This window comes from Pinus tabuliformis, chromosome 3_2 (genome assembly GCF_031772625.1).
Source record: "Pinus tabuliformis cultivar Carrire ecotype Pingquan chromosome 3_2, CPIR1, whole genome shotgun sequence".
In the NCBI taxonomy this organism is placed as follows: domain Eukaryota; kingdom Viridiplantae; phylum Streptophyta; class Pinopsida; order Pinales; family Pinaceae; genus Pinus; species Pinus tabuliformis.
Genome location: NC_142302.1, coordinates 1,035,449,927 through 1,035,461,660, shown reverse-complemented (window position 1 = coordinate 1,035,461,660; position 11,734 = coordinate 1,035,449,927). Strand labels below are relative to the sequence as shown.

Here is an 11,734-nt window from a genome sequence, read left to right as displayed (position 1 = left end):
TACATGTGGATACAGTGTGTGAGAAGTAATGTAATCAAAGGACACGTTCGAAGATCATAGAGTAACAATTGCATTAAGTTAAGCATGAAAACTAATAATGAAGTAGATGCCACCAAGTTGAAGATGGAATTTCCACAATTGTTGTCAATAAAAGATTAAGATGAAGATTCTTTGAGCCCAACACGAAGATTATTGTTCTTAGAATGGGTAGGATTGGTCATGTCCAATGAAGAAGCTTCTCGTATGCTTTTAGATATTTATGTCTTCCCATTGCTTGCCTAAAGAAAACAAAATGCGGAAGATAAATTATTGTTAACTAACTTGGAAATCATCTTATTGAACCAAGAGGCTCATTTTACAACCTAGTATGATGTGTAAGCCTTTCGTCCATCATCAAAGTTGAAATTTCGCTGGTCAATATTTTTTATTTTTAAATCTAAAAATAATTTTTTTTAAATAACTATACAAAACATTTGAATAATGTCTGTTCATAAAAAAATTAACACGCAAAGAAGTTGGATCCCCCTTGGCTCATGTTAGATCCGTATTTAAGATGGATCTATGGGATTCTATTTGATACTCTACTGAAGTCCACTTGTACAACAAAGAGCACCTTATCCATAGAATCACTCAATAGTGATTTCATTATTGAATCATTAAAACTTGCCACAAAATATATATTGAAATTATTTATTCAAATATAAAATAAATCATATATATCGAAATGAAACATTCAATAAAATAGTCTATTAATTCTACAAATAATAATTTTAGTAATAAACTTATTTTACAATTATAATCCACGATATAATAGAAAATTTAAATTTCAAATAGAAACACTTATAAATAAATAAAATTACATAAAATATTTGACTTCCATCCTCTATGCTACTATTTTCTCGGTTTTTGCCTTACCATGTTCCCATTGCAACCTGGGGTGCGATGGCTAATAAGTAGCTTATGAAGGTAGATTATGAGACGAACCGGAAAAAGAAGGTTGCCATGGCTGTGTTTGCCGCCCTTTTGATAGTCAAGGCGATGAAAAACTTCCGTGGCAAATATCCGGCGTGTTACCTACACGTGGAATGGCTTCTATGCGCATTGGAAAATTGATACGTTAAAACCCGTCCTAGGGTTTTGGAACCGAAACTGAATTCCACGGGCATTCTTGATACTCCTCTGTTTGTATTTTTCGTCTCTAAACAATGCATTTTTATGGTAACTGTAAACATCTAACCCACAGCAACAATTGCTCAGCAATGTAAATTTCATGGCCGAAAATGGTGCAAATTTTGAATGTCTTGTTTCAGTTTTAGAAATGGATTTGAGGAACGCCATGGAAACTTATCATCCTTCATTACAACTTAGTTCTCTGCAAATGTGCATATATCAGTGAAAGAAGCTTAAATTCAAGGCTAAAATTGAGGGTTAGTGACAGACAATGTTCGTCCAGTAGAATACATTTATGGAGGAGAGCATTTGATGCGCTTGCAGTAGAATACACTTACGGAGTAGAGCATTTGATGTTCCTGCAGTAGAATACGTTTATGGAGGAGAGCATTTGATGCGCTTGCAGTAGAATACACTTATGGAGGAGAGCATTTGATGCGCCCGCAGTACAATACGCTTATGAACGAGAGCATTTGATGCGCCTACAGTAGAATACGCTTATTCTAAAGCTTTATTTTATTTTATTTTTCCCGCAAATGGTGCCATTTTCTTTATTTCTTCGCCTCTTGGCAGCGGCGGCATTATGTTTGCTAATTGCTGTGTTGAACGGGAAATATGCGGAATCGATTAAAGGTCCACATATGAATGACCTCAATCTTTTGCTTCCTCCTCGTGCTTTTAACCCCATTCGCTACAGACTTCAAGGGACTGACGGCTGTTTCTCCTGGTAAGTTCAAGAATAAATCTATTTCACTTAGTTTGGAAATAACATTTGTTGTATTTCTGGTTCAATCTTTTTTCGAATTGTTAACTCATTCACGGGTCTCTGCAACATTAGTTACTATCTTCCGAAGTAGAATTCAGCTAAATTCCCCACGTCATTTGACGTTTTAAAAGTTCAGGACAGCATAAATCGATATGCAAGCAGCAGATTGCAGTTGGAGAATTCAATTTTAAGTTACCGAAAACTACATCAGCTGTTGTGGATACCATCTCTGATAATATACGTATAGTTCTTTAAAAATCCTTGGTTAGAACTTAATTCGGTATTTTCTATAACAATTAGAAAAACTGTTATGTTGCAGAGGGAAAAATCTGAAATTAGATGACCATATTACCACAAGGGCAAATAACAAAAAGTAAAACAGAAGGCAACTAACTCCGAAAACCCGGAGGAAGTTTTGTACTCTTGTTGAAGCCTAATATTCTTGAGGAGTATATTGCCCCGAAATTAGAGTATAGAGTCTCAATTAGAAATCAATAGAACACGCTGCTGAACTTGCTGAACAGACACACGTAGAATGTATTCAAGTCCACATTTATGAAAAATGAAGAGCCAAGGAACCATGGCTAATTGAAAATATATTCATGGAAGGAGCTAGCATTATCCTGTCGGCCTCATTTAGTTTATTGTTTTTCAAACTGTAGATTTCCCCATTTATCGATCCCTTTAAAATCTCTTTCATGATCACATGCATATAAGTTTATAACACTTTCAAGATTTGCGTAACTCATATTGAGAGTGAATGCACATGTTAAAGTATTGGCACAGAGTGCATTTCTAGAAGCTTGTTAACAGGGAGAAACACGTTATTTAGTCTCCTATACAGCCTAACGATGATAATGCACTCAATGGGTGGTTGTAATTATGTTTGATATGTTTTAATGTTTGGTTGATTCCCAATAATAAAAGTAGGTGGATTATGTTGTCAGAAATTTGTCTGTGAACTTTCATTTGACTTGTCTCATACCTGTCGGTCCATGTTTGTACATGAAAACAAATCTCCCATCTTCACCACACCTGACCTCTGCTTACACTTCCTCAGCATTTTTACTTGCTCCTTCTCTTCTTTATGAAACAAATAGTTGATGTCCTATTTCCGTTTTTGTTTTTTAATGGATTCTTCCAGTCTACACAAGTAACTGGGCACTTTACCTAGTATGAGAATTTTTTACAATGAAGCGAGTACATCTCATGCAGTCATACCAGCTATACCTTGCCTAACCAGCGCCAAGTTGCCCAACGGCCAAGGCCCAAGACTTGTACCTAGGTTACAGCCCTGACTGGGGGCAGCTATTCTGCTAAAGTTGCTCCAGAACTGTACCTGGTGACAGGGTGCAATAAACGGTTTAGGCAGTTCTGCCAATTCATGAGGAGTGAATATGTCTCTAGGGGGACTTGAACCTTGGTGAGGGGAATACCAACACCCTTGCTTTACCAACCAGGCAGGCACCCCTGTTGACAATTGGTAAAGTTTTCTATTTTTTTCCTTTTCTAATTGTTTGGTGTCAAGATGCTACAAGTGTAGTAAACATCCTATTGTGAGCACCTGCAACTTTGGCCATAACCTCTACGGGAATCATGAAACTTAACTTCTCCGAGCAAAGTTTTTGATCAGGGACATTGGCATTGCCAATGTAGAATTTTCAGGAATTGGACAATTAGTGCAATTCAAAAAATTCCATCTCATTTATTTGAGGCTTCTTAGACCTAATCCCTGTAAACTTTCATTGTTAGGGCTGATCTGAAATATTAAATTATGGCAGTAATATTTCACTTCCCTTCAACCCAATTTCTGCCAACAGTCCAAGAGAATAAATAGTATACAAGTATATTTCATCACCACAATGCTGCGGCCATTGGAAGACACTATTCAAGGCATATAACAGATCTGAAATGACTTATTACAGTAGATTATAACAGTGTAATTATTCTCCATTATTTTCAAGATTATGTGTTAGATTATTTAACCAATTTATCCATGTTATGTGAAATCGGCATAAACAACAAGTTCTGGAATTGACTCAAACAAGAAGATAACAAAAGCTGAAAATCAAATTTGCAAGTCTGCAAAATTTCGATAGCTGGAAAGCTCACATACGTATAAAAGATCAAGTACATAACACAACTCTATCACAAATCTGGTACATGTCACCGACAAGTTTTCCTTGGCACATACAACAAGCTTGTATCACACAAGCTCTCCACACTTTTCTTCCTTAAGGTTCACAAACCCTAGCCATATTGCATCACACAAATACATGACAAAACAACACCAACATTACCCTCAAAGTCTACATGTCCATCCTAAGGTTTGAGTCCTTAAATCTTAGATTTTCAACTATTGTAACAAGAGAAGCACAAAGATATTCTTGGAACATCAAGAATATGATCACACCAAGCTCAAGGCTCATGAAGTCAAGCTTCCCATGATCTTGCCCTAACCTCCATGCATTCCACAATAATAAGGCTACAAAGTCTTGTCCTAAACCCCAGTGCTACAACAAGAGCCACAAAATAATCCATCATCACCTCAATGTCATACTCTTGCTAGGGTTTACTTGCATAGCACAACCCTAACATCTCACAAGACCAAATCCTAGCATTGTACAAGAGGAATCTCTCTAAGAATAACTAAGGTCTCTCTCTCTCTCTCTCTCTCTCTCTCTCTCTTCATGTATTCTCCTAGGGTTTGCTAGTTTTTGTAGCATCGGATGTGTTCTAGCCACAAAATTTAGTGGAGAGGCTAGAATACATGTATTCTCCAAAACCCAGAAATCATTTCTGTAAATTCCACCTAGAGACAACTTAATTAAAATAATTAATTAGTACTTAATATTTCCTAAGTCTAAACTTAGGAAATATGTTTAATTAAAGGGTATTAATTAAGTCATGGTGAGAATCTTCTAGAGAAAGATTTGGATCGAGTTCTAGCTAATCTTAGCCATTGATTAAGTTTTAATTGTGGTCGTTGATGTCTCAACGAGAGATTATAAGAAGGAACTTGACGGGGATTGGAGAACGCACACTTGCAGCTACTCAATTGTCCAGGCATATCGATTTTCTCAGTGGCTGAAGTTCAACAGAGAAGATAGAGCCAGAGGGTGAGTTGCAGGACAGAGAGAGAGGGCATCAACAGGGGGAATTTAGGAAGAGACAACGTGAGGAGAGACGTAGTCCACTAGAGCTTTGCGCAGAGGTTGACGCAGAGACACCAACGTATGAGCAAAGGGTCCATCTCGGGGTCAAGGAGTCGCCGTGGAGATTGAGAAATTTGTTACTAAATTTCTCTCAGTATTCTTCCTTTGTTTTGCTGTCCAAATTCTTGTACTTGAATTACTGTTGAAAAATTAATAAAGAAACCCTCATCTGCTGCACGGGTTTTCCCGCATTGGGTTTTTCCGGGGACAATTGTCCAAAGATAATTGTGTCAATATCTTTATGTATGTGCTAGAATTTCTCTAGTTTTCCAGCATTTATTTTTCTTCCGTAGTATTTGTTTTGTGAAGGTTGCAGTGTAGATGTTTCAATATTTGCCGTATGAAACTGCAAATAGTTTGTTTTAACAAATAGAAAAAATATTATCAGTTGTTGCAGTAGGATTCCAAGTTTCGGAATTTTCACATGGTATCAGAGCACAGATAGAAGCTGGAGAGCTCAGTTGTAGAGAGGAGAAGGAGCTTCATAGCACTGCTTAAGAAGGCGTTCGAAACCCCTGGGGCTGCGCAGTCCCCTTGGCCAGGAGGATTAGTTTTTGAGGAAAAGTCTATTTTTCTTAGAGAGTCGACAAAGAAATTATATTTCCCAGATTGAGGATTGCCAGAGTCATAGGGAGCAGCGATATTTCTTGCAGAGTAGATTTCCAGCTGGGACGCAATATTTTGTAGCAACAAAATCAACGTTACGAAGGAAAGGAGAAATAACACAAAAAATCATGGATAGAATCAACGGTTAGGAAGCCTCAGAATTATCTTCCAGGTTGGAGGATGAGTTTGCGTGCTTGTCAGGTTTGGCATCATCTGGTGTTTGGTATATTGACAGTGGAGCTTCAGCTCATATGACAGGGGTGAGAGAATATTTCTCTAGCTATCAGGAGGAGAAGATGGACGTTCAGATCACTATGGGCAACAAAACTAAATGTACTCCAGTAGGGAGAGACACCATAGAATTTTAGATAGAAACAAGAACCAACACCAACGCTGCTAATGTACTGCATGTGCTAGGATTGGGTACAAACCTAATTTCAATGTCCCAGTTACAAGACAAGGGGTACAATGTACACTTTGTGGGGAAGAAAGTGTATGTCAAACACTCTAGCTAGAAGAAGGTGAGACAAATTGGAGCTCAGAGCAACAGGTTATACATGTTGCAGCGCGACTCTCCAATGGCACTGATAGGCAATGATGATAGCAGTGGGAAGGAGTTGAACGAATTGTGGCACAGGAGGATTAGACATTTACACCATGGAGCACTTAGGATGCTTAGAGAAACTGTAACGGGAGTTCTAGTTCTCAACACAGAGCATGATGATGTGTGTAGAGGATGCGTACTTGGGAAGTACACAAAGGCAACATTTCCTAGAAGTGACAACAGAGCAAATGGCGTGTTGGGATTGATACACTTAGATATTTGCGGTCCTATGTCCACTAGAGCTCTTAGCGGTGGCAAATATTTTGTCACCTTTATTGATGATCATTCCAGGAAGACTTGGATCTATTTCTTAAAGACCAAAGATGAGGTCTTTGATCGGTTCAAAGAGTTCAAGGCTCTCATAGAGGTCACGACAGGGAAAAATATCAAGGTTCTACATTTAGATACTGGTGGAGAATACACAGATAAAGACTTCACAGGCTTTTGCGCGAAGGAAGGCATTAAAAGAGAATGGACAACTCCATATAATCCTTAGTAGAATGGAGTAGTGGAGCGAAATAACATACCAATAGTTGGGGCTGCAAAGGCTATGTTGTATGACCAGGATTTGCCTAGATTTTTATGGGCAGAGGCATGCAACACAACGGTGTACATTCAAAACAGAACACCTCATAGAGCATTGGGGAAGAAAACGCCAGAGGGGGTCTTCACAGGAAAGAAGCTTGAAGTAAGTCATTTGAGGATATTCGGGAGTGTGGCTTACTGTCACATACCAGATGAAAAGTGCAGTAAATTGGATCAGACTGCAGAGAAGGGGTTCCTCGTAGGGTATAGCGAGACCTCAAAGGCATACAAGATCTACATTCCTAGCAGCAGGAAGATTGTAGTGAGGCGAGATGTAAAGTTCATGGAAGACAAAGCTTTTAGAAGATCTCGAGAAATGCCTGCAGGTGATTAGTCAGCAAAAGTTTCGTTAGTCCAACAGTAGGGACAACAAGTGGGACAAGCAGGAGGACAGTCACAGGGATCGAGTATGGTGACCAGTACTAGTATCTCCTTAGGGGTAGGAGATCCAGGGAGTTCTCAACAGACGAAACAACGGGAACAGTAGGAGGCATTGATTGAATCTCCCACCACTAGTGGTAGAGCCAGTAGGGAAGTACGTTAGACCTTGAGGGATGCAAAGGAGTTTATCGGAGCCCCTAGGACAAACATCAAGCTTTGGTGGCTCAAGTTACAAAACCCTCCAACTTTCAGGAAGCCACACAACATCAGGTGTGGGTGGATGCCATGGTAGAAGAATATAGTTCTATCATAACAAATGATGTTTAGGAGGCAGTGCCTAGACCAGAAGACAAATGAGTTGTAGGTTCCAGATGGATCTACAAGATCAAGTACGCTACAAATGGCAGTGTAGAGAAGTACAAGGCTAGGTTGTGGTGAAGTGGTATGGAGAGAAGGAAGGGATAGACTATGAGGAGACCTTCACCCCAGTTGCCAGATATACCTCTATCAGATCCGTTATATCCCTAGTAGCGCAGTTGGGATGGGAGATTCACTAGATGGATGTCAAGACAACATTCTTGAACGGGGTGATAGAAGAAGAGGTGTATATAGAGTAGCCTGAAGGCTTCGAAACTCATGAGAAGCACACTCATGTATGCAGGTTGAAGAAAGCCCTATACGGGCTCAAACAGGCACCTAGGGCGTGGTATGGTCGGATTGACAGTTATTTGCAACAGTTGGGATTCATCAAGAGTGATGCAGATCCCAATCTCTACTATTTGATGGTGGAGAATGAGCCTCTCATTCTGGTTTTGTATGTAGATGACTTGTTTTTGATAGGATCATCGGGGTTCATAAAGGATTGAAAAGGAACCTTGAAGCATAATTCGACATGAAAGGATATGGGGTTGATGCACTATTTTCTAGGATTGGAAGTATTGTAGAAGGATGGGGAGATTTTCCTTGGGCAAGGGAGATATGCTACAAATATTCTGAAGAGATTCAAAATGTAGGATTGTCGACCCATGACGACGCCCATGATCACAAATTGGAAGAAGATAGATGCATCAGGGGACAAGGAAGTCGACCCCACCTTGTACAGACAACTCATTGGGTTGATCCTGTATCTAGTTGACACTAGGCCAGACATTTGTTTTGCTGTTAATACCCTTAATCAGTTCATGGTAGAACCGAAAAGGGTACATTGGGCAGCAACTAGGCACATTCTTAGATATGTGCATGGAATAATTGGATATGGGTTGAAATATACTCGAGGAGATGACGTCAGATTATGCGGATTCACAGATGCAGATTGGGCAGGTAGTTCAGTGGACAGGAAAAGTACCTCTGGGTACTGCTTTAGTGTTGGATCAGGGATGGTCTCTTGGTGCAGTAGGAAGCAAAAGTCAGTAGCACTGAGCTCAACAGAAGTTGAATATATGGTAGGAAGTTGCTCGTGAGTTTGTTCAGGAAGAAGATGGGAGCGACCAGTGTTTACTGTGATAATCAGAGTTGCATAAAACTCTCTGAGAATCCAGTATTTCATGATAGGTCGAAGCACATTGATATCATATGTCATTTCATTAGAGACTGCGTTCAACGTGAGGCAGTCAACTGTAGTATGTTCCCACAGGAGATCAGGTAGCAGACATACTTATGAAAGCTCTAGGGAGAGCTAAGTTGATCCAGTTCAGGGAATGGATGGGTATGGTGGAGAATTCGTTTCAGTAGCAGAAACAAATGGATTCTCAGTTGCAGCAACAACAAATGAGAGGAAGTTGTAGTGCAAATGTGGTAGTTGGCAGCAGTACAACAGGGTTAACAACAACACAAATGTAGTGCATATCAGAGTTGCGCAATAGTTGGTGGGCAGCGGTAGTCAGACATCAGCAGCGTGACAGGAGATGGTGCAGAGACAGTGTGTTGTTGCAGCGATTGCAGCACTAGAACACTTTCCTCGCTAAGAGGGAGTGTTATTTTTTGTACCATCGGATGTGTTCTAGCCACGAAATATAGTGGAGAGGCTAGAAAACATGTATTCTCCAAAAGCCAGAAATCGTTTATGGAAATTCCACCTAGAGACAATTTAATTAAAATAATTAATTAGTTTTTAACATTTTCTAAGTCTAAACTTAGGAAATATGATTAATTAAAGGGTATTAATTAAGTCATGGTGAGAATCTTGTAGAAAAAGACTTGGGTCGAGTTCTAGCTAATCTTAGCCATTGATTAAGTTTTAATCGTGGTCTTTGATGTCTCAACGAGAGATTATAAGAAGAAGCTCAACCGGGCTTGGAGAACACACACATGTAGTTACTCAGTTGCCTAGGCAGATTGATTTTCTCAGTGGCTGAAGTTTAGCAGAGAAGATAGAGCCAGAGGGTGAGTTGCAGGACAGAGAGAGAGAGGGCATTAACAGTGGTTCGGGAAGTGCAGGATGAATTTAGGAAGAGATAACGTGAGGAGAGATGCAGTCTGCTAGAGCTCTGCGCAGAGGGTGATGCAAAGATACCAGCGTATGGGCAGAGGGTCCATCTCAAGGTCAGCGAATCGCTGTGGAGATTGAGAAATTTGTTACTAAATTTCTCTTAGTATTCTTCGTCTGTTTTGCTGTCCAAATTCTTGTACTTGAATTACTGCTGAAAAATTAATAAAGAAACTTTCTTCTGCTTCATCGGTTTTCCCGCATTGGGTTTTTCCGAGGACAATTGTCCAAAAATAATTGTGTCAATATCTTTATGTATGTGCTAGAATTTCTCTAATTTTCCACCTTTTATTTTTCTTCTACAATATTTGTTTTGTGAAGGTTGCACTGTATATGTTTCAATATTTGCCATAGGAAACTGCAAATAGTTTGTTTTAACAGAGAGAAGAAATATTATCAGTTGCTGCAATAGGATTCCAGGTTTCAGAATTTTCACAGGGTTTCCTCATGAACCCTAGCTTCTGTCTTCTTGGAAGACATCTCCAAGACTATTACAAAGAATAGAGTACAATGATGATAATGATGCAAGAAAGCTCTCCTTCCTTTATATATACAATAGGTGAGTGAGGATAACATAAAACAAGGATATGTTTCCATACAAGTGACCAACATGACAACCTCACATGTAGTGCTTTACAATACAAGGATGTATGTCACAACAGGGTTTATCTAATCTTCAAGATGAAATTGCCTCCAAGCATGAATCTTGTAGGTTCCCCTTATGGGATGGTGTGCTCTCCAACAAGCTGCTAATCCAACGCTTCTCTTCGATGGCGGTATCCAGTTGTCATCATGCAAGGGGTTCCTTCTCTAACTATCTGCCACATGTCCTATCATGTGCCCAATACCCTCTCACATGTGTCGATGTGGTCACTAAGCTCCAATTCTCCTTTTCAACATATTTGTCCAAGTCCATAATCAACCTCCATGAAGTATGCACTTCAACCCAAGTGTCCTTAAATTAACTACATTGTGGGAAAATGTAACTAGGTTTGGTCTTAATAATTATACTTGTGTAATTATATATTTTATGTAAAAGCAAAAGAAGAAATAGAAATTATTATCATTTTAATATTTCATTAGTCAAGCATGTTTTTCATACTTCTAGGGTTTATTGAGTCAATTTTTTTTTTCATGAGTCAATCTATTGTACTTGAGTCAAGTTCCATTTGGACTTTTGGAAGAAAAAGGAAAAATAATTTTATTTGAGTCAAAACAGTCATTTAGTCGCCCACAAGACCAAGTCCGCCCTGCCTAGACAAGTTGACCTTGGAAGGGGCTATTTTACATTCTGGATGTGTATATATAGAGAGAAGTTCGACCTCATTTGGCCTTCAATTGGCAACTTTGATTTCAGTGCTAGAAGACAAGCAAAAGTCAAAGGAAAGAGAGCAAAAATTAAAGGAGAAGGAACAAAGTCAAAGGAGAGAGACACTCACATTATTTTACCCTAATTCTACCACGCATGCAAAAATTTCTGATAGTTGCAAGGGCTGAAAATTGCAGGTCTGTTACAGGTATCGAAAATTAGAGTTTGACCAGATTTGAAGAACTTTGACCATCGTTGACTTAATCGAATTTGACTTGGCTAAGGAAGGTTTGAAGGAGGGCCTACTTAGGTCTTGTGGGAGGTCTTGGTATTGGATTTCTCACTTTGATATGATTCTATAAGAAGAGAAGACTGGTTGGGTTTCCCCCCTTGTGGGGTCTCGCCTTGGCTTGGAGCCTATATCTCGTGTTCATTGTCTTTTGTGATCTTCATGGTTTATGTTTTGGTAATTGTTTGATGAAGAGAAGATAACAAAAGTAATAAGAATCCAACATATATTCACAAGCAATTATCAAGTAAGAGAAATCAACCCTAATTTGCTAGCCTATTGGTTTCTCAACATGGTATCAGAGCTAAGGTGAGGAGAAGGCAA

The 11,734-nt window shown here is 39.2% G+C and overlaps 1 protein-coding gene across 2 annotated transcripts in view; it reads left to right on the top strand.

The window, feature by feature from the left end:
• Window positions 1-967: 967 nt before the first annotated feature.
• EMB3012 (embryo defective 3012) overlaps window positions 968-11,734 on the top strand; it is a 382,712-nt gene continuing 371,945 nt past the window's right edge. For both annotated transcript variants that reach the window (XM_089417406.1, XM_089417405.1), the window contains exon 1: window positions 968-1,897. In XM_089417406.1, the coding sequence (XP_089273532.1) occupies window positions 1,707-1,897 (191 nt within the window). In that variant the 5' untranslated portion in view covers window positions 968-1,706. The remainder of the gene's footprint in view (window positions 1,898-11,734) is intronic.